Consider the following 23,962-nt stretch of genomic DNA (forward strand, 5'->3'; position numbering starts at 1 on the left):
GGAGAGAGGAAGGATCAGGTGGGGCAAGGCAAGCAGAAAAAAAAGGAGCTGGGATATCACTTGCTGCTTATTTTGTTCAAATCTGTACAGAGATTAATGGACGTATAACTGAAACTCTCACCTACTCTCACCTGTTTCAAGCTATGGCTCATCACCAACTTATTTTTAGGAATGGAAACAACTGTGACACTTTTGAAGTTCCTTTCATCTTATTTACATTAATGTGTCTAGTAGTACTTTAACAAAGTAAAGGTTTTTTCCCCCAGAAAGTAATTGCAGTGATGTGTTTTACAACTTTTTGATAGCAAAGACATTTTCCTTAAAAAGAGTTTTGACATACACTACCTTAAATAGGGTGCTGAAATAGTGATTGTGCAAAATACATTGTACTAAGTAAGCAAGCTAGAAGTACTAAGAAAATTTGTGATTATTATGTTAATTTCTGGACCAAATAAAAAAGTGCAGTCAAAATAAAAAGGGGAGGGAGAGCTGGGGAGAGAAGGAAAGAGAGAAGAAAAGCCATTTTGATTTTTCATAGCCATGTCCTAGCTGTAACTTTCTACTACATATCATATGGTTGTTTAAATTCAAATTTAATTTAATTTAAATTATATACAATTAAATACTCAGTGCCAGCCACAGTGGCCACATTTCAAGGGCTCAGTTGCCACAGGTGTAGAACCTCACCTTCATCAGGGAGTCCTGTGGGACCATGCTGCCTAGGCATGGACTGTGGGAACAGCACGGGTGTTCCAGACAGCCCTCATCCAGCATTTCACTTCTCCTACTGAACCACGTTGAAGTCAAACCACATTTACGTTGGTCAGCTTAAATGTGAATTGCTATTCAAGAAAGTCTGTCACTCTACCCTGAGTGCATGGGTAGCATCTCAGTGTAAATTTGTGCTATTTTATTAGATGCTAGTCATTAGAAAAATATTAAAACAACAGACTTCTTATGAAGGAAAATAGGGTTTGCTTTTAAATCAACAGCATTCCCACACTTTGGAACTAGAGATATAGCTGGAAAATGGCTCTTGGATGTTCTTACTTAGAGTTTTCTTTTAAATCATAGTTTCAAAGTTAAATCCTTAGAATAAGTTGCAGGAATGGTTAGAGATGATCACTAATGTTCTGGTGTCGACATCTGGTTGCTGATTCATGGGCGAGCAAGGATCCCACTGCAGAATAATCCACAAGCTTATCTCAAAGCAAGTGCTAAAATCCAGGGAACCCTGTGTTTTGAAGAACTATGTAATATAAAAAGATATTTGTCTTTTGCCCTTTGTGCAAGGCTTGTCTGCATTACCTACAATGGTTTTTACATTTCCTTCTTTTTTTTTTTTTTTTTTTTTTTTTTTTGCGGTACACGGGCCTCACCGTTGTGGCCTCTCCCGTTGCGGAGCACAGGCTCCAGACGCTCAGGCTCAGCAGCCATGGCTCACGGGCCCAGCCGCTCCGCGGCATGTGGGATCCTCCCGGACCGGGGCACGAACCCGTGTCCCCTGCACCGGGAGGCGGACCCTCAACCACTGCGCCACCAGGGAAGCCCCCTTCTTTTTTTTAACATCTCACATTCGATGCCCTCTTAAATGTCTATGAAATTGACCACTATCAGGTCCATTCTTCTTACACTTCTGCTCCTATCTAAATTAGACTTAGTCCCCACAAGGACCGTGTCTTATTTTCCTAATACTCCAAGCACCTGGCACATATTGGACACCTTGAACAAATGAATTGATAGATGGATGGACAGATGGATGGATGGACAGATAAAGAGGCTGAATTTCCTTCTGACTCTACATGGAGAAATCTGTACACCAGGCAGTCAGCTGCCTCTGAGCCAGACCCAGGACTCACCTTTCTCCCATATTAAGATGCTCAGACAAGAATTACAGGACTTTAGAAAAGTCAGAACTAATGCCATCTATCTCCACATCAGTCACCATTTTTCTGAGGTGAGCTGAGACTGATAGAGATAAGAAAAAAGTTACCCTCCAAAAAAAATGAAGGGGGAAGGAACAGGATTATACCCTTCCCATGTCCCATAAATGCAGCTTTAAAACAAGCCAGTCCCTAAATTGGGAGACTGGGATTAACATATACACACTCCTGTATATAAAATAAAGAACAAGAACTTACTGTATAGCACAGGGAACTATACTCAATATTTTGTAATAATCTACAAGGGAAAATAATCTGAACAAGAATATATATACAGAATATATATATATAGATAGATTTCAGAAAATAATCTGAAAAAGAATACTATATGTATATATATAACTGAATCACTTTGCTGTACAACTGAAACTAACACAACGTGGTAAATCAACTATACTTCAATTTTAAAAACTAAAACTGAAATAAAATATAGTATATGGTCCAAAAACAACAAAACAAGCCAGACCCTTCACATCCAGAGAGTAATATGGCTCATCCCCTTGCTCCACAGAAAACAGGATCCCAAGCATCTCCTGGAATGTTTATTGTGCACACGGATTCAGAGCCCACCTCCCGTGATGCTGAGTCAGGGGTCTGGAATGGTACCCCAGGTGATTCTGATGTAGGTGGTTGGCGACCCACACTTTGAGAATCCCAAACTGCAGCCAAAATGTAAGCACCACGCAAGCAACCTGCCACATTAGAGGGCACCCCTATATTCTCCCTCTCTCTGATGTGAGGGTAAAATTATTAAGCCCAGAAGTGCATTTAGGACATCAGACCACTCTACAGAAGCTTCCTGACTGACAGAGACCTTTGGGCTTTGTGTCCGTGGAACCAATCAAATCTCATGGCCACCGTGTCCCTGTGCTCCCTTTGGCCTTGGGCTCACTCATCGGTAACCATTCTCACCCCGCCAGGCTGTTCGGAGACTCGAGAGATGGGGGTCAAAGTGCAGAATGCTGTAAAGTCCAGCGCACGTGTTCAAGATTGCCGTGGTCATTTTCATTCGGTCTGATGAACTCTTTTACAAACTGAAGTTTGCAAATAATAGAAGCTTTCATAGTAAGGGAGCCGTCTGGGGTTAAACATTAAGGTCCGGCTCAAGATCCAAGAGACAGGCTTGAAATTCTTACTGGAAAAAGTCAACACACTGTTGACCTACTCAGACCCTCTCTGTCAGGGGTGTTTCCTTCCCTGCTGGAGAAAACTCTCAGCGTGCCAGCTTCGGTCATCTGAGTCTTGGCAAAACAACTTTCCTCTGATCTTGCACAGAGGCAGCCAGTGATCCCCAGGGAGGGCCTGTTTAAAGGACGGGAGGCCGCCTCTCTGGGGTTGGGGACAGAATCAAGAAAGAGAGCGGGTGATATTGTGCCCTGCCTGCCTCTCATGCCCCTTAATTCAACCACCAAGTTCAATGAAGTGATGTCTGAGCTCGCCTAAAAGCCCCAGGCTCTCACCAAAATGGCAGCCACAGGGCTCATTCTTTGCTTCCACTGGGGGTCAAATTTCCCACGGAGCTTCCTACCTAAGAAAGACTTAAACTCTCTACTCCAGGGGAGCCCAGAGAAAAGTGTGGGGTGTGCACTGTGAAGAGATGTAATTTAGGATTGGAGCTACACAGAAGAACATTCCTTACTTTAATAATAACTTTTAATTTATCATAGAGTACTTACATATATGTACACACATGCATATATATCATGGGTATTTTTGTTTAGCATGAGGCTAATTTTTAAATGAGCACCTTTACAGTGGGTTGAAAGAAAAAGAAACAATAGTCATATATTGATAAAGCAAAAATCGTGACAGTGGACAGAAAACAGAATCTTGGGATGATCTCATCCATGACCCAACCCCTTCGTCATGCAGATAAGACACTCAGGATAAAGACTCGGTAAAAGGGTCAAGGACGCTCAGAGCAGGAAAGCCCCAGGGGCTCTCACTCATGCCTTTCTGTTCTGCCATGTTGGGTCTCCAATCTGGAAGAATCCTTCTGGGGAAGTTACAGCCCACGTCTTAAAGGAAACAGGGAATCTAGGTGGACACCAAGCCTTACTGAAGTGTGTGGGTGTGATGGTTCAAGGTGAATGGCAGATTTGCAGGCGAGACTAGGTACACTATACCTGAGAACCCACAAATAGTGACTAAGGAAGGTTATCTCCAGGGTCAACACAGCTCGCCTTCCTCCCTATGTTCCTTCACACACCTACATGCACGTGAGGGCTGCATGACTAGATTTACTGTGTGATTTTAATCTCAGCTCTGATATTGTCTTTTTCCCATCTGTGAAGACAAGGAAAATAGTATTTCCCAGATGCTCTCATAGGAATGCTCAGAGCTTTAAAAGGGCACATAGAATTTCTCAAAACCAACTGGATGACTACAAAATGTCACCACCAGCATGGGCAAAGCATAATCCTGACTAGAAGGGACACAGGAGATCTCTGAATCCATAAAATAATGATAACAATCACTCACCCTCCTGTCCTGTGGGCTCTGGGACGGGGACTGTCCTAAGTGCTCTCGGTGTTTTAACCCACTTACTTCTCACAATAACAACTACCCTATAAGGTAGAGATTATTACTATCTCAGTTTCCCAGATGAGAAAACTGAGGCACAGAGAGGTTTTCACTTGCGTAAAGTCACACAGCAAGTAAGTAGGCAAGCTGGGGGTTGAGTCCAGGCTGTCTGGTGTCCAAGTCTGTGAATAGTATCACCTGATGAGGCTGGGTCAGGAGGCGGGGCCTTGGAGAGTTTCCATTTCAGTAGCCCCTAATCCTGACTGCACAGTAATTTGGGAGCTTTTTTTTAAAATGCCAATTCCCAGACTCCACATAGAACAAGTAAGTTAGAACCTCTGGGGTGGGGCCTGAGAATCAGCATACGTGTTAAATCTCCCTTGACAGGCAACCAAGGAGAGGGAACGTCTGCCCTATGCTCCTCCCCACCTTGTTTTACAGGCAAGAAAACTGAGCCCCGAAGGCCAGTGACTTGCCCAACATCACACAGCTAGTGCCAGAGTTCCTACCAGGATGGTCACTCCCACCACTCTTGTCTGCTCTCGAAGTGACCACATCCCACAAAACTGAGATCATACCAGGAATCACTACAGTCTACAAGGTGCTCATGTGTCCGAAAAATATGGCTTCACTTTCACAGTTCACAGCCTACACACTTGTAAGTATGTAGAGAAAACAATCCAGGCGATCAGACAGAGGACTGAGGGACCTTGGCTCACCGTAGGCATGACGGGGGCCTTCACATTCTAGCTGTATGTATGTCCGTGATGCTTAAAGCCTGTATTACCTCTATAAGGGAGAAAATAAATTTTAAAAAAATTAGCCTGCGACCTTTCAATATGCTTTTCTTTAAAGAATCAATGTGTGTAATACAACCTTTTGGCGTGAACTCACTAGACTTCCTAAGCTGACAGTATTATTCTTCTTTCAAGGACTTGAAAGGATTATTCTGGAAATGAACACAAATTCCTTGCACTTTTAGGAATAAGTGGCAGGACTGATGCTTTTGTCTGATTCCTGAAGAAGCTTGAACAAGCACAGCCTCGTGCATCTTCAGCTCTTTGTAAACGTGGCTTTGCTTTTACAAGCCAGCTCTCCCAGCCAAGGCAGTAACCAGGCCTTCAGATATTAAAACCTGCATAAAACACACAACAGGCAGCCAGCCACCAGCTGCTCTCGATCTTGATGAATAACTTAGAAACAAATTTCCCTTCTCCAAATACGTCCAATAAAGTCAGACTCATTGCAACACACCCCTAATGCTCTCCTCTGTGAAACTGTCGTGACTCCAGCTGCCGTAATTAAGGCCACTCACTTCCCTGGTCCCAGGCTAAGAAGAATTCAGCTGAATTAAACCCCATCATGGGAAACCGAATGTTCCTTGCCCTTCCCCTAAAAAGCGAAGTTTTGTAGGCAAGCTAATATCCAAATCCATTTCTGTGAGGCATCATCATAGACCAGAGCTCTTTGCTGCATTATTACCTTGTTAAGGTGTGTGGTTTAAACAAATTCATTCCATTTGGTGCTAATGCAACTTTTTTCAATCTTCCCTTTCAAAGCCTGGACCATACTTTGGCATATTTAAATTGCTTAAAAGTAAGCTGGGTTGGCTCCTTGGAGAGCTGGCTGATTCCAGGCTGGAACAGGGGAAAGGTGAAGAAAGTTCAGAACATCTTAGTGAGCCAAGAGGAAGGAGATATGGGGATATATGTACACAGAGAGCTGATTCACTTTGTTACACAGCAGCAACTAACACACCATTGCAAAGCAATTATACTCCAATAAAGATGTTAAAAAAAAAAAAAAAACTAAGAGGGACACATCGGAAGGAAAGCAGAGCCAGCCGGAAGGGACTCCCACTGGCCGAATCTGGAGGAATCTGAGCGTCACAATGAGTAACGATGGAAATAAATTATAATGTATTGGATAAAAATGCGTCCGTATGAAAACTGTGAAAATTTTTTGAAAAAAGAAAGAAAAGGAAGAAAAGAAATGCCTCTTCTTTACAGAAGAATGCCAAACTAATAAATATAGAAAAATGATGGAACCAGAAAAATCTCTCTTTTACAACCACTATAGAAATAAGTGATTCAAGCAACGACTTATCCATGAATGCAAATGTTATTATGTGAAAGACTGTCAAGAAGCAAGATATTCACACGGTATTTGTAGATCGTATATTAATTATAAAGGCCAAAAAGGTACCTTTACAATGGAGAAATCTGGGGGATACCACCTTACCCGAATGATCAAACTTATTACCAATAATAGAGAAAATTGGCATCACATGCCCACATGACATTACCCGTGTCTTGCCAAAAATATTTAACCTAAATCAAAGTATGTTGGGAAAATTCAGACAAATCCATATTGAAGGGTATCTTGCGTACATGGTCTGGATCCTTCAAAGATGTTTATATCGGGAAAGACAAAAAGTGGGGGAACCACTGGACGTTAAAGGAGACAGAAGAAGACCTGACAACCAAAGGTAATGCATGGCCTTTAACTGGATACTGGTTTGGGGGAAAAAAATCTAGAAAGGACAGTCGGGGAAATTTGGATATGGACTGAATATTGTATAATAGTATTGTATCAATGTTAAATTTCCTGACTTCCAACTACATTGGGGCTATGTAGAATGGCCTTGTTCTTATGATACACATGCTGGGGTATTTAGGGGTAAAATGTCATAAAATCTCCAACTAAATCTCAAATGGTAAAGAGAGGAAGGAAGGAAGGAAGGAAGGAGGGAGGGAGAGAGAAAGGGAAAGAAAAACTAAGAGAGAGAAGCAAACATGAGAAAATGTTAACATCTGTTGTATCTAAGTGAAGATACATTGGTATTCATTGTACTATTCTTGCACCAACATTTCTAAAGGTTTTTTAATTGTCCAAAATAATAAGAAAGCAAGCTAGGTTTGAATTCTAGCTTCATCTTCATATACAGTCTTGGTAGGAAATAAGCTAAAATCCTTTGAATTTAATAAGCTAAAATAAGTTAACCTCAACTTAAAACCAAAGAAAACACAGATTTCTGTGTCCTTTATTCTCAAAGACACTGATATTCACCAGAACCAGGTCAAAGCTCTGGCAGTCTGAGTCCCCATTCCTAATGGCAACAACCAGCTGGAGCTTGTACAGCTGCTCCGTGTCGATGGGGATGCTGTCTGGTTCCCAGCAGGCCCCTGCACTCTGTCTTCTACCTGACACGTGGATTCACTCATGCTTTAATTTCTGTTGTCTGCCTGGTCTCTGGAGACATCTGAGTTGGAGACAAGGGCCAGACATCAGGAGTGCAAGCTTGTGATGGTACTGCAGTGGGGATCAATCCCTGCAGTGCAAAGCTCAGGATGACTGGTGCTAACCACAGCTTAGGCTCTAAATGGCTTTTTACAGGTTCACAGAGACATCATCTGTTATGCAGTGAATTGTCTGTCCCCAAAATTCATTTGTTAAAATACTAATTCCTAGTGCCTCAGAATGTGACCTTATTTGGAAACAGGGTTGCTGCAGATGGAATTTAGTTAAGATGAGGTCATAGGGTGGACCCTGATCCCATATGATTGGGGTCCTTATTAAAAAAAGGAAATATGGACACGAGCCACACATACAGGGAAAACATCATGTGAAGATGAAGGCAGAGATCAGGTGATGCAGGCTCTACAAGCCAAGGGACACCAAAGATTGCCAGCCAACCACCAGAAGCTGGGGGAGAGGCTTGGAGCAGATTGGTCCTCAGAAGGAACCAACACTTCCCACACCTTGATCTTGGACTCTTAGCCTCCACAGCTGTGAGAAAAAGCATGTCTGTTGTTTAAGTCCCCAGTCTGAGGTTACGGCAGCCCCAGGACACTCACAAACCTTCCAGGGCTGCTCACAGGAGGAGGGCAGAGTGGACGGGTGAGCAGATTCTGGAGACACACTGGCGAGGCCACCTCTGCCGTCTACTATAAACGTGGGCAAGTTCCAAACTATGTGCTCCAGACACGCAGGCTCAGCAGCCATGGCTCACAGGCCCAGCCGCTCCATGACATGTGGGATCCTCCCGGACCGGGGCATGAACCCGTGTCCCCTGCATCGGTAGGCGGACTCTCAACCACTGAGCCACCAGGGAAGCTTTGTCGCCTCATCTTTACATCAGGAATAATAACAGCATCCACTCATAAGAAAGTTGTGTAATTTGGTTAATATTTGAGAACTTCTTAAAACAGTGTCTTTAAAGAGTAAATATATGTACATGTATAACTGATTCACTTTGCTGTACAGCAGAAACTCACACAACATTTTAAATCAAGTATACTCCAATAAAATTTTTTTAAAACATAAAGTGAAATACTGAGTTGGGAAAAAAATGCATCTTTACTTAATAAGAGCTATGTAGTAGTGTTTTTTTATTTTTATTATTGTTATTATTAATCTTGCTATGGCTGTAACTTTACTCCAAATTTTGGAAGATCTAAGTAGAAGTGTTTTCATAGTGGGAGGAGTTTTGGCCCAAGGGAGAAGCTCCTCCTGGCTTCGGGATCCCTCTGTGCCATCAGCATAAGACCTGGAATGGAGTGTAGTCCTTCCCTGGGCCTCCCTCCCTTACCTCTTTTGTAAAATGAAGGCATGAAACCCAGCCCCCCGTCCTGTGCTTTCTAGTTGGCCCAGGTGACCTTCGAGGTCAAGCAGGTTCAGAGGCCCCATGAAGGTGTGGTCAGAGTTTGGTGTTTCCCAAGGACCCTACAACAGATTTTCTTCGGGATCTAAACTTTAAACTTATGTCATTTTGTGAAGTTAAAAAAAAAAAAACATAGACCTGGTACTTTGAGATACACTGTGGATTTGCTGGGTAAAAAATTGAACACTTGGGCTTCCCTGGTGGTGCAGTGGTTGAGAGTCCACCTGGTGATGCAGGAGACACGGGTTCGTGCCCTGGTTCCAGGAAGATCCCACATGCCGCGGAGCAGCTGGGCCCATGAGCCATGGCCGCTGAGTCAGCGCGTCCGGAGCCTGTGCTCCACCACGGGAGAGGCCACAACAGTGAGAGGCCCATGTACCACAAAAAAAAAAAAAAAAATTGAACCCTCCTAATCCCACTAAGTTTGGAAGGAATCCTTGAAAACGTGCATGACCTCCTCAGATACTGAAAGAGCTCACTTTCTTGGCCCAGGGGATGGGATCAGACAGGAACAATTAGTGAAAGCTAGAGAAAAACATTGAATTCAAGTATTTACATCTGAACTTGATGCTATTTTATAAGTAGTTGTCAAGATTCTCAATGGTTTCCATATGTAAGTAGAAAAGAGAGAAGCACTTGAAGACGGAATTTTAAAAGTGAAATTACAAGGTCATGAAGCTGACACAAGTCACTTGTCTCCATTACCATCCCTACCTGAGATCAAAATCACTGTGTGATTCTCCTGGGTATCACTGATTAAGCAGCACAACATACAAAATGTAAAGCATGCAATAATAATCCACTTTGTATAAAGCAAAAAGTCTTCACTTACCCAAGGGAGGCTGAACCACAGTAAGATTTACAGTTACAGACTCGTGGACGTGCAGCCGCTTCATCTCAGCCACACATGTCACAGTGCCATTGCCCTGCGGCGTCAGAGCCAGAATGCTCACTGCACTTTGAAGGTCTTCAGGCTCCTGGACGGAGTAATAGCTCGAATGGCTCACCGGAACCCCAATCTCCCAGGAAAGACGTGGGAGTGGGGTCCAGCCCAGTGCGCGGCAAGTCACATTACAAGGCTTATCCTCCATGACTACTAGACTGCCTTCAGGAATGAACAACCGCCCCATAACTAAAGAAGAAAAGAGAAATGTTTGGAAGGAATGATCATGCTTCTTGGTGATCGATGTTTCTAAAATTTTCCTTCAAATCACATTGCATGAGCACTATCTTCCCGAGCACAAATTGACTGTGTCTGTATCTGGAAACCTTAACTCAGGTTTGATCTGTGTTTTTAATTTATACCTGACAGGTTCACAGAAGAAGGGGAGGTGGCTCACGAGAAAACATAGATTCCAGAGAAAATGAATAAATAAAAATCAGGATCCAAGGGAATATAAATTACATGGGAAAGAGAGGGCGGATGTGCCCACCATGGAGGGCTGCACTATGTCTGCAGTGGAGTTGCAAACTTGCCCTGGGCTGCCCTAGGAGCCAAAGCAAAAAGGGAAACAACCTTTACATTCTTTTCATCGTAAGGAGAACACATCTCAAAGTTTCATGGGAAGTAAGTCTCTCCTGGCCTTTGGTCAGTCAGATTCATTTTATTTTTGAGTCACATTTTTTTTTTTTTTCAGTATGCAGGCCTCTCACTGTTGTGGCCTCTCCCATTGCGGCGCACAGGCTCCGGACGCGCAGGCTCAGCGGCCATAGCCCACAGGCCCAGCCGCTCCGTGGCATGCGGGATCCTCCTGGACCAGGGCACGAACCCGTGCCCCCTGCATCGGCAGGTGGACTCCCAACCACTGAGCCACCAGGGAAGCCCATTGAGTCACATTTTTAAGGATAATTTCCTATGATATTGCCTTAAAATATTTTTCTAGGTACAAATTAACTAAAAATCTAATATAATTATAGAAATAACTACCTTAAATTCTGTATCAGAATATATTACTTAGATCAATTATTTTAAAGTTTTTAGTAAAGACACGCTTGCATATGCCAGGGTTCACTCTGTAAATGACCCATCTGAAAATAGCACTTGTATTGCTAATATTACTAAAATAACCTGAGGATTGGCCCCGGTAAAAACACAGCATTAGTGAACTATATAGACAGTGAAACATTCCGATTAAAATACCCTAAAACTCCCTGCCATGTAATATAATGGAAAGAACACTGGACTAAGAATCAAAAGATCTGTTCTCGATATTGGCTTTCCCACAAAATTGCCATCACCATGGGTAAGTCACTGAAATGTTCAGGCTCTCTGTTTACTACCTGGTGAACAAGACGATTTAACAAGATCAGTGGCTTTCAAACGTTTTGGTTTCAGTAACTTTTATACTCTTAAACACCACTGAGGACTCCAAAAACCTTTGATTTTTGTGGGTTCTATCAATATCTTCCATATTTGAAATAAGAATTAAATATTTGCTTATTTTTTTCAAACATTTGTTTTAAAATAACATTCATAACCTATTACCTGTTAATATGGATTAACATATTTTTATGAAAATATATTTATTTTTAACCCAAAATAAATTAGATGACATGTTTTCTATTTACGCAAATCTCTTTTAACATCTGGCTGGATTCTCATATCTGCTTCTGCCTTCATTCTGTTGCGATATATTGCCTTCTCTGGAGTATATGAAGAAAATCTGACTTCACACGGATATATGGTTGGAATGGTTAGGAAGCTTTTCAGATAATCATGGATATTCTTTGATACTACTGATACACCAACACTTGACAAGCAGTGGTTGCCTAAAGGTTAGTTACACTGTGGAAACTGAAACTGTATTAAGGAACTTTCATGCTGTTACATTAGAATCCATTGCCCTAGTTGGCACTTTGAATGGATCTTTTACCCTTGCATGATTTTGTATCATTATACATCAGTCATTTGGAAAACCCCAGTCCACTGAGTTATGCAGACCTTCCCAATGTACAGTGGGAAAATCCCTGACCACAGAGACCACCCTGAAAGAATCTAGGGATTGCCTGGGAGTTTCCAGACTGGACTGAGCTGGATCAGCTCTGAAAGCTCTTCTTACTCTGAAATGTTAATTTCCAGTTATTCTTTTCTTGAATAATGTCTTGGAGCAAGTAAATCACCTTAGCTATTTCAAGGATTACTGTAAACACAGCAGTGAGAAGGGAACAGATTTGTCCCTTCAGACTACAGGATCTTGTGTTTATTCTTTTTAGTTCATTCATTGTTTCACTGATGGAGAGGTTTAAGATGACAGAAGCTGGGGGTAGGGGGCTGATATTGCTTCAGTTAGTAACAGTTGATCTTGAACTCAAGTCTTAGTGACCTTCAAAACACAAGAGATCTAGAGTTTGGTGTGTGATTAATTGGTGTATGGGCAAAAATACAGCAATCTGAAGCATTTCCTTTTTCAGTATTTGTGATCCACCTTTTCCCACTGGCTTTCACAAAAGTCATCCAGTGACATGACAAGCACTTTACACAGGGTGATGACTAGAATATTCATATAGATTTTGGATGACTCACATGGAGTTATGTAAGTTCTCTTTCTTTTTCTTGTGCATACATGGGAAAGAAAAAAACAAATTTTAGAAAATTCACTTTCAAAATAAACTGGATGCTCCCTCTTTTTTCATGGTTCTTTTCCCTCGAAGAGACCCTGTTGCCCAGAGAACTTTTGTTTCTCTAAGAGCAAAGTGCCTTTCAGCCCAGTGCAACCAGGGTAAACGGATGGAGTTTTGTCTCTATCTATGGGTTCCTTCCACGTGACCTTGAGGAAGACTTTAACTTCCCTAGATTCTTGTTCTTCCATCTGTGTTAAAACCAAAAGCTACAGTAATTACCAACATTTAAAAATGCATGTTAGGGGGGCTTCCCTGGTGGCGCAGTGGTTGAGAATCTGCCTGTCAATGCAGGGGACATGGGTTCAAGCCCTGGTCTGGGAAGATCCCACATGCCGCAGAGCAACTAGGCCCGTGAGCCACAACTACTGAGCCTGCGTGTCTGGAGCCTGTACCCCGCAACAAGAGAGGCCACGATAGTGAGAGGCCCGCGCACCGTGATGAAGAGTGGCCCCCGCTTACCGCAACTAGAGAAAGCCCTCGGACAGAAACAAGCACCCAACACAGCCCAAAATTAATTAATTAATTAATTAATTAATTTTTAAATGCACGTTAGGGGTATTCAGACAACTTCACAGTTGCATCTTTGGAAAGATGCTATAAAACCACATGGATTTATGAATCTGATATGCCATAAGCATAGCAATAATAAGTCATGCCTTTAACCCTGTTTCCTTGATCCAGGGGTGCCCTCTTCCTCTCTTGCTTCCCCACTTTGCCTGTTATCTACAGACCTTCAAGGCACATCTCGTATGACACCTGCTCTGTGGAGTCATCCTAGAAGCCTTCACTAAGTCTCTCATCTCCCTTCCCAATTTAAACCTTACCTTGTCTCCCTCTCATTGCACTTGCCAGCATTTACATTGCACCACTGTTATTCATGCACTTGCATTATCTACTCTTTTTGTAAGATTCTTGAGAGCAGGACTGTGTCTTATTGCATTCACCTTGAGTCCCCCTTAAATGCCTAACACAATGGCATGCTCCTACTGGGAATGCAACAAATAATAGCAAATGACTTTATGGGCATTGCTATGAACCAGGTGCTGTTCTAAAGGCTTTATATAGACCTACTCATTTGATCCCACAACTACCCTATGATGAGCAAACTAGGACACAAGGTCATTAAGTAACATGTCCAAGGTCACACAGTTAGTCAGTGATAAAGCTGGAACTTGAACCTGGCAGTCAGCTCCCACATCTGTGCTATTTACCACTAGACCTCTCTGCCCCACCAGCTTCATTTGCAGTAACTTGAAACAGACAGGGCTTTGGAGTCTTCAAACCATCCTCAGTCATTGTTCCATCCGATCCTCATAGTAAACTTGTGATGTGGGCAGGGGAGCCTTATCCTCACTTTAAAGATAAAGAAATTGAGCCATTTCAGGAGTCACCAAGGTAGGTAAATGATGAAAACAAAACCAGAACTCATATCTTTGGTTCCTTGTCCTGTGTTCTTTCCTTTATACCACAAATTATTAGAATAATAATTTGGTCACGCAAACTAAGCCAATAATCCAGGTAGCTTCACAGAATCACTTATTTAGAGAATATCATTGTGCCCCTAATTAAACCACACAAAATTAAAGACACATAAAAGTAAAGATATAACAATTTGACTAAATTAAAAAATGCAAGTAGAAATAGGTAGACATGTAACTCCACCAAATGTTATCAAATTTGATTTGATAGGAATATTAATATAGACCAAATCATTGGAAATTTCTCCTAAACAAACTAATAAACAGGCATAAGAAAAAATTTCAAAGACACAATGTAGTCTGTTAAAAGAAATGCTGCCATAGAAATCAGGAACTCTAAACGCTCTAATGCATCTACAAATAGTACATAATTACATTTTTAAGGAATGCAAAATGATTAAACTTTGATAAAGATGTTCTGAATCCTTGTATCCTTTTTATTTTTTTACGAAGTAGCATAATCTTCAGCACCTGAAAATTACCTTTGATCCCACAACTGCCCTATGATGAAAATGAATAAATGATAAAAGGAAAAATAAGTTATCCATTATTATAAATTTTGTTTACTCTTTTATTTTCTCTAAAAGACTTGGTAGGGCTTAGTGAACACACACCTTTGATTATAAGAACTACTGAGGGCAGGAAGAGTAGGTTAGGGAAATTCAGCTAGAAAGAGGAAAAAGTTAAAGCATGATTCAAAGTTGATAAATGATGTCAGGCAAAGAAATAGAGTCAAGTATACGAAAAACTAGAAAAAGGGCAATGATCATCAACTCACTCTCTAAATCAAAGACAAGTGATCGCAACTGGCCCCAGAATTCCAGGATATACTTCCAGAAAAGTTATTAGTGCTGAAATTGGTCAGATGAAAAAGTAATAGGGCTTCCCTGGTGGCGCAGTGGATGAGAGTCCGCCTGCCGATGCAGGGGACACGGGTTCATGCCCTGGTCTGGGAAGATCCCACATGCCGTGGAGTGGCTGGGCCCGTGAGCCATGGCCGCTGAGCCTGCGTGTCCGGAGCCTGTGCTCCGCAACAGGAGAGGCCACAACAGTGAGAGGCCTGCATACCACAAAAAAAAAAAAGGGATAAAAGCTGTCTTTAATAGTCTTAATAAAAGAAAAAGGAAAGGGAAGGGAAAGGAAGGAAAAGGAAGAGGAAAGGGGGAGAAGCAGAAAGAAAGAAAGTAGAAAGACAGTCAGTGAGGATGGGAGGAGAGAAATAAACACCTAAAACAACAAACACTAGTCAGTTCAGAATAGCTCTAAGCATACCAACTGAAGGCGAGTCCACATATGAAAGAAGGAAGGAAGGCCAGGAAGAAGGGAGAGACGGAGGGAGTGTGGTGATAAGTAACAAAATATCCATCAGTTCAGAATAATTCTAATCATAGCACCAACTGAAGGTCGACCCTATATGTCCCCATATATGACATGAACTTCAGAAGGTCCCTTCCAGCCCCCTGACATTTAACCCAGTGAACTCCAAATGCTCTCATTGGAGTCACCTGCATGCACACCTTGGACAGAAAGAAAGGCGGATCCATCCCGGTCACTGTTCTGGAGGCTGCATTTGATTTGCCCCGTATCATTGAGTTGTACATCGTGGATTATCATCTCAGAGATGAAGTTACCGCCCTCTTCATAACTCGCGGAGGTGAAGCGGTTGTTGGTGATGATGGGCTCCATGGGCGTGATGCTCAGAACCACCGTGCCTTTCAGAGCCCACATGATGAGCTTCCAGCCCTGCGAGATGGTGCAGTTGAAGCGAGCCTCTGAGCCCTTCAGCGCCGTGACGTTCTTGGGACCCTCTATGATTACATTGTTGGATCCACAAGCTAAAAGACAATCAATTTTTCAAGGTGGTGAGGGGATGACTACAGAAGTCAACTGTACAACGTAGCACTTATGAGTACCAGTTGTGGCCACTGGGTGACCATCCTGTGGCTCAGATTCCATGTCCTACTGGTCTCAATACCAGGTCTCCCAGTAGCTCAGGAGCTTCCAGTGGACAGGAAGCCACACCCATGCCCTCCTTTCCATGGCCCTCTTCCCACTCCACAGTCCACAGAACTCCCAGTGGGATTGGGACTGGAGGGAGCAATGTCCCTCCTCCACCTCCTATGGGATGTTACCTTAAGTATCTGACCCCAGCCTTTCCAGAGAGCCACGACTAGCCTAGCTCTGTGACTTCAGGCAAGTGTTTCAGCCTCACCATGAAGTGAGAATTTTCCTCCCAGTGAAGTGGGAAGGACATGTGATTTCCACCTCAGAGGAGATCCCAAGGCTAAAAGGGGAAGTGGAAAGAAGCTTCTCTTTGCATAGAGGGTGGAGATCCCAGCTTGCCATGATCATGGTCCACCGCACGCCCCTGCACCCTTAGGACGGAACTGTCACTAATGCCACACCCCACTTCCTAAGGATGAGAAGAGATACGTGGGGGAGACACAGAGAGGGAAAACACATAGAAGGATGTAGGGGAATGGGATCCCTCCAGGAGAACCCTGTGGGGATGTAAAGGATGCAGGAGAGTGGGATCTCTCAATGACAACACTGGGGGGATGCATTTGGCAGCCTCGCAGAGAGTCCTAGAGCATCTAGTGTTGTGTTTAAAAGTCCAGAGGGTGGGCAGGTAGTTCTATATCATAATACTGTGAACTCCAGAATCCTGCCTCACTGGGAAAGTTTTCACACTTCTCCTTGACCACTCCCCTCACTGCACAACAGGGACACTAGTACTGAAACCCAGCAGAATGCTACAGGACCTTCCCAGAGACAGGCCCTCCCCTCCCTTATCCCCCCTGCCTCTTGTTTGTAGAAACACTTTAACCTCTTAGACCTTCCCTGAGTTCCAAATAGCAAATTTAACCAGAGAAGTGAGAAAATGCAGAAAAAAAGGAAAACAGTCAAACAAGACAAAATAATAATAGTTTAGCCATAAAACAAAGTCAAGGACACTTAGCTCCTCCTCCAGGGCTATAGATAATATCCTGAGCCATATTCTTGAGCTGTTTTGCAGATACCGAAACCCCCACCAGGTGAAAGAAGTTAAGTGCATGCTGACCACAAGCACATAGACTCCAGACCAGTTGGAACCAGAAGGCTGATGATGTTAACTCCTGAAATACTACACTGTTATCTCTCCACTAACTAACCAGAAGAATGTCCATGAGCTGTTCATGAACCTCATGACCCCCTCCCTCACACTGCCTTTTGAAGCCCTTCCCTGAAAGCTATCAGGGAGTCTGGGTCTTCTGAGCATTAGCTGCCTGTTTTCCTTGTTTGGTGCTTGGAATAAATGCTGCACCTTCCTTCACCACAACCTCATGTCAGTAGACTGGCTTGGCTGCGTGTTGCGCAAGTGGACCCAAGGTTGGTTAAAAGTACCACAGCAACTAGTTTTAAGAACCAAATGAGACGATCCACATAAAATCCTTAACATGACCCTCAAGCACTCAGTAAGCAGTCACTACTATATGACTTACAAGACAAACTAAGAAAATCATAGAGGAAAGTAAAATGTTTCCTTCAGACTTCTCACAACATTCTACCTTTTGCTCACCAGATGCACTCTGACACTGGTTTTAACTGGAATGACAGCTCCTAACTGGCCTTCCCCAAGGAGGGCATCAAGACCTCTCCAGCTCATGGGAACTCAGTCAGAAACACTCAAGATGGAGTGTATTCTGCTCCTGAAGAACTCAAGAAATCTTCTGGCCATTTAGGACTGATTTTCTTATCACCCCAGAAGAGCGAATTGGTGGTCAGAGTTTTCCTAGACTTTCCCATAATAATTCAAAGTAGAACTTACAGAACAATTGATAATCTCCAAGATTTCTCATCTGTTACCTCTTACATTTTAATGCTGAGGAAATCAAGACCAGCAACGTCTCAGGACCTGTGATCACAGTGGTAGGGCTGAGACACAAACTCACTCTGAATTTTCCCTCTTTCCCACTCTTTGCCCTCTGATCTCACTCAGAGTTTATAGTAAAAAGACCCCCCAACAGCCCACACTCTTGGTTTCTTCTCAGCCACGCCTGCCACTATCAGTAAGACTACATGTTCCAGGGACTTCCCTGGCTGTCCAGTGGTTAAGACTTTGCCTTCCAATGCAGGGGGTACAGGTTCAATCCCTGGTCGGGAGCTAAGATCCCACATACCTCACAGCCAAAAAAACCAAAACATAAAACAGAAGCAATATTGTAACAAATTCAATACAGACTATAAAAATGGCCCACATCAAAAAAATCTTAAAAAAAAAAAAAACACTACATGTTTCTATCACCTTCCGGAGCTATATGAACCCTGTGGGTCCACCAGGCAGCCCCCATCTACACTGGGTAACCTCAAATAACTGCAGCCCCTCTTTCCTTCCAATCTTATAAGGTCAAGTTGTAAGGCAGGTTCTAAAAGAATCTAATTACCACCTGAAAGATTTCTGGGAAGGAACCTCCCCACCAGACATGCACTAACACATTGACACTCACCTGAGTACCCAGAATGCACTGCAGGGATGATGTCCACAGCAGGTCCAGGTCAATGGGAGAGAATGGGGTGTACAGGCAGTGTCCCTGAGGCCCATAGGACTGGGTCAACTAGGAGATCCCAGGCTCCAAAGAGGCAGAACTGAGGGAAGGTCAGAATTAACTAGGACTAATCCTGTTTGGGGGTAAACATGATCACTATTCTTTGTTTTGCCTCTGGGCATGATAGAAAGAGAGAGAAAGTATGACCCTAAATAACCACTCAAATTGGGTATTCTCCCTTACCCTTGGGCACATATTTCTGATCCAAGGATCCCTCTGATCTGGGATTTAAAAAAAAAAAGGGGGAAAAGTCTGAAGAAGGGAAGTCAGAAATGATTCCCCAGGGAAGCCACAGCCTCTGTGCCAACTTGGCTCTTTCCACGAGCCCTTAACTGCATCTTTTAAAAAAAAAGCTCAAAGGAAAGAAACAGCCAAGCCTACACCCCAAGAAAGAAAAGACGAGAAGTGTCCTCATACTCTACACTGTGATAACAACATCTTTCCCACCTCAGACTCGGGTCCATGGGAGTAGACTGAACACAGCCCACGGGTCTGGGTGCTGGGAGCACAGGGGTGGTGAGACCAGGGCTTGCCCGGCCAGCTGCTCCGTCCAGGCCACTCCAGCAGGATAAACAAAGCATCTGAAACCCTGGTTCCATCACTTCCTGGTGCCGGGTAGGTTATTCACTCCAAAACACTGTTCACTCCAAGCCAGTCTTTAAATTCCCTACAGACTGCATATGGGAGCAAGAATGCACCAGGTACAGACCTTACTGTGCAGCTCAGGAGGTGGGAGCTTGGGAGGGACCTGGACCAAATGGAAACTCTTCCACTTTGAACTTGGCCTTTAAATTAAACAGGCAGCATCAAATCCTAATCACTAAACACCCCTGACATCGTTGCCTGCGATCCTTGCTACCACCATGAGTAAACTCCCCTCCAGCTCTGCCTTGTGACTCAGAAGCTCTATTTCTTGTAACGTGAGGCCCTGGAATCTCACTGCTCCCTCCCCTGCATCCTATCAGCTGCGGTGTGTGTAACTTGCCCCACACAGGACAAATATGAGAAAATTGTAAATAAGACCTTTCGTCAAACAGTCCGCTTTCCCCTTTGCTCTCCTTTTCACTTTGTAGAGCAAAGGGCCAAACCAGGGGAAGAGCCACGGGAACGATCAGTGTCCCCACACCCACCTCAGTCACCAGCTATGGTGATCACCCAACACCGGGTCCTCCCTTGCAGGAGCTGATCCACTTGCAAGATGCTCATTCATGCCAACACCCTCCAATTCCAAATCCAGGGCTTCAGCACTGCCCAGCCCCTTGCTTTCCTCCTGCCTTGCAAATCCTGCTCCACCAGGCATCTCCGTGTAAATGGCTGGCTGCCACCCAGGACTTAGAAGCTTCTCTTCTACTCATTGTGCCCTAACAGCTGCAAAACTGAAATCACTTACACAGTAGCATGTGGGCCAGCTGCCTGGCCCCTCCCAGTCGTCTGCAGATAGATCCTAAACATAAGTACCATTCTTCTGCAACTGCTTCTTCTCAGCTCCCTGGAGTAGCAGCCAGGCGTCTCCCTGGCGTGTGGGGCACAGAGGGTCTGCACCAACTAACCCCTCTACTTTTCCACTTACCTCTTCTCCAGCTTCCCTCCTGCACATGTAGACCCCTCACCTGCTCCCATCTCTTACTTAACATTGGAAATGAACAGACAAGCAGACAGTTAAAAGCAGACGGGAGAAAGGGAAATAAAGCAGAGGGCAGCAGAAGGGAAGTGCCCAGGTAAGACAGCTCCGATGGAGAAAATGGTAGTCAAAACACATCGGGGGCTGGGAGCATCAGAAGGAAACTGGCAAGTGAGGGAGGGGGTCCTGAGGTGTATCAGAGCTGCCCCCCATGTCCTGCTGACCATAGCAGGAGGTGCCATCATCACTGCTGTGGCACCGCCATCACCCAAGACTGTGCTCTCCACATGGCAGCCAGACGGGTCTTCTCAACATGCCTATATGACCAGGTACACTTTCCAACCTCCCACCCCAACACCCCAGACTTTGTTTAAAATATTTCCATCCTTTACGATACAGACCAGATCACCCTTAACACTACCATATCTTAAGACCCTTCTTAGTCTCACATCAACGTCCTCTCCAACTTCATTTTGCCCCAAACTCCACACTCTGCCCACCAGACCATCTTCAATTTATCCAACTCACCAACTCTTTCTGGCCCCAGGGCCTTTGCACAGTCAGTGACTGCCTGAAGAACTAGTCTTGCTTACTCCTCAGCTCCCAGCCAAGTCGTCTCCTCCTCAGGAAGCCTTCCCAGACCACCCTGTGCAGGTCAAATTATCCATAACAGGCCTTCAGATCAGTGAAGCAATTGTCATGGTGGTGATTTTGTATTGATTTTTCTATCAATTGATGTCTAAGCTCTTTGTTAGCAGAGACTGTGCCTGGTTTTGCTCATCCCAGTGCCTGCACCTAAATGGCACGTAAGAGGTTCCCAGTGAATATTCACCGAGTGAACAAATAACCCATCATGCTAGGAGCAAGGTGGACAGGCAAGGGCTGGCAAGAGTCCTCTGGGGGAATGTGGAGGTTGTCCTCAGCTATTCAAAGCCATTGGAGGTGTCTCTACCCGACACTTTCCAAGATGAAGCATCCTAGGAGTTCAGGCTTTTGCAATGGACCCCATCCCCCAAAGGTCTCTAGGATTACCCATAATCCTCTCCCCTCCTGGAATAGCTATCTCCAGACCTCAACCCAAGCCATCCCTGCCTTCAAAACAGTACTTCAGGAAAAATAGCTCAGAAAAATTGTAGACACAGAGTTCATCAGTTTCCCGCTAAGCTGCCGGAAGAGATTTTTGCTGCCGTGGCTGAGACAGCCACGTTGGAGCCATATCCCTAAAATGTGTGCTGAGCCTGGTTTGCTAACCCCATGAGTCCCTACACAAGCAGGGAAACTGTTTTCCTCTCCACCCTACAAGCAAATGCATATCAAGCACCTACTAAACGCTTAGCACCACATACTAGAAGGCATGGGCTTCCAAACACCTTTGCCCCTAAATACATGTAAACACCACAGCCTGCTTCCCTTGGCTTAATGTGTAAACACACCCAAAACCAAAATTTGTAAAACAGTCCTGACTGCACATCACACACTCTGATCATTCCTATACTATTTTATTCTGTTTTATTTTTTCAAGCTGTCGTGGATGGGGTTAAGAAAAAAAAAAAAAACTATTATCTAGCCATCTGAAACAGAGTTTATAGGTGTGTAAAGTATAAAGCAAGCAAAACTTATCAAGTTATCTAACCAACAAAAAGTCAGAATAATGATGACTTTCAGGGAGGGGGAGGGGCTGAAGAAAGCATTTGTGAAGTGTTCTTGGGCTCCTCGTTGATACACAAAGGCGCTCAGTTTGTAAACTTGCATCAAACTGTACCTTTATGACTTGTGCACTTTTCTGTATGTATATTATTCTTCAATACAGCGTCTTAAAGTCCCTGCAGTAAGAATACCCTGAGGACTTTAAAACCTAGCTAGGAAAACAAGACAAACACACCAGACAGAAGCCATGAAATCAAGACAAGACATAGTCAAAAGAAAGCTGGTGTACAAACTCCTGTTACCCTAAGCACCCGGGGGTCTGCACACTCCATCTCCTGCAACGCAGAATCTGATCCAGAGACCCTGGCCTGGGACACCTGGAATCTATTCCGACTGATACTCTGGGAAATTTCCAGGATGAGGAGGAACTGTCGGGAGGACTGGGGGCTCTCACAGGCAATGGGCCCCTCACTCTGCCAACAATGGGAGCTGTGAGGTTATCACACAGAAAACTGCAAGGTCAGGAAGGCTTCAGGGAGGAGGTGATGCCCAAGTCACGTCTTCCTTGAAGACCAGGTAGAAATGGAAGGGGAAAATATACAGGCGGGGGAATGGGATGCTTCTACAAGAGCAATGACCTTGGGAAGGTATCCAAGCAGGGACCCCGGTGAGGAGGACTGGTGGGCTCCTACACACCTGAAGGACCCTTCCAGAGTGAGGCTGACGCAGCAGGAAATGGAGGAGGTGGGGGGGGGGGACCCAACAAGAAGAGCCTAAGGCAGAATCTGCTGACAGCCACGCGCCCCCGTGGCCTCCTCCAAGTCCCTCCCGCCCACTCCAGGTGGATGCCCGGGAGCGTGCCTGCCAGCCCCGTGGTCCCTACCTGCCAGCCCAGCCAGGACGACCAGCGCGACCAGGATGCCTCGGCAGCAGCCCGCATCTCGCATGCTCCTCCACACCTGGGAAAGCAAAGCAGGCAGGTCACAGCCTGTCTCCATTCAGAGGGTCATGGGGACCCTCCCAGCTCATGTGTTTCCCTGGAGAGATAAGTCAGCCTGGCCAGTGGCACCAGCCTCATCTTGGAACGTGTTAGAAAAGCAAATTCTCGGGCCCACCCCAGACCTGCTGGATTAGAAGCTTTGGGGGGCAAGCTCAGAAATCTACCTAAAGTTAAACATTGTACTGATTCCTGTATGTGCTCCCGTTTGAGAATCAGTGTATTCAACGATCTTGCTCCCAAGCCCAGGTATAAGTCGTGGGAAGCACGTGCTATACCATGACCACAGAATCACTAACCGAAAGGTCAGAGTGCGGGCATACTGCTACTCACTTCAATCAGAATGCTTTAATCATTGAGAAAAAAAAAATGCTACTCACAACAAGCGTACATTAGCAAAAGGGAAGACAGACAGCAAAAGGAAGGACTAGATCATAAGCTTATTAGGTGGTAAGAGGTGTGGAGACAAATAGAAGAGAGCAGTGCGTGTGAGGGGATGTGTGTTTGGTGGGCTGGCTGGTGCTTCAAACGCAGAGGTCAGAGAAAGGCTCCCAAGAAGGTGCCCAGTGAACAGGGAAGGTGGTGAGGCGACCGGCACATGGGTATGTACAGAAGAGCTTCCCAGGCAAAACAGCAGGTGCAAAGACCCTGGGGTGGGACCGTGCCTGGCACGTTTGGGTAACTGTAGAGGGGGCTCTGGGGCTGGGACAGGAGACAGGTCAGCATAGACCAAGTAAGGCCTTCCTGGCCCCTTGGTAGCACCCCGGGATCCTGTCATGTGCATCTCTCGGCCCTTCCTTTGTTCTTTGAGAATCCTCTTGCTCACTCTCCATCCCTGCATTTTTCTTTTTTCTTTTTTCCTTCTCCTTGGGACAGGCCTCTC

General features: G+C 44.5%; 1 protein-coding gene across 4 annotated transcripts in view; it reads right to left on the reverse strand.

The window, feature by feature from the left end:
• Window positions 1-23,962, reverse strand: part of IGSF5 (immunoglobulin superfamily member 5) — a 73,226-nt gene that overhangs the window by 46,078 nt on the left and 3,186 nt on the right. For 3 of the 4 annotated variants that reach the window (XM_081234646.1, XM_081234645.1, XM_081234644.1), the window contains exons 2-4: window positions 22,966-23,041; window positions 15,746-16,063; window positions 9,962-10,261 (exon numbers count right to left, since the gene is read on the reverse strand). In XM_081234646.1, the coding sequence (XP_081090772.1) occupies window positions 9,962-10,261; window positions 15,746-16,063; window positions 22,966-23,029 (682 nt within the window). In that variant the 5' untranslated portion in view covers window positions 23,030-23,041. The remainder of the gene's footprint in view (window positions 1-9,961; window positions 10,262-15,745; window positions 16,064-22,965; window positions 23,042-23,962) is intronic. The other variant, XM_081234647.1, reaches the window with a different exon arrangement.

Source organism: Mesoplodon bidens, assembly GCF_964165515.1.
Source record: "Mesoplodon bidens genome assembly, chromosome: 5".
Taxonomy (NCBI): Eukaryota; Metazoa; Chordata; class Mammalia; order Artiodactyla; family Ziphiidae; genus Mesoplodon; species Mesoplodon bidens.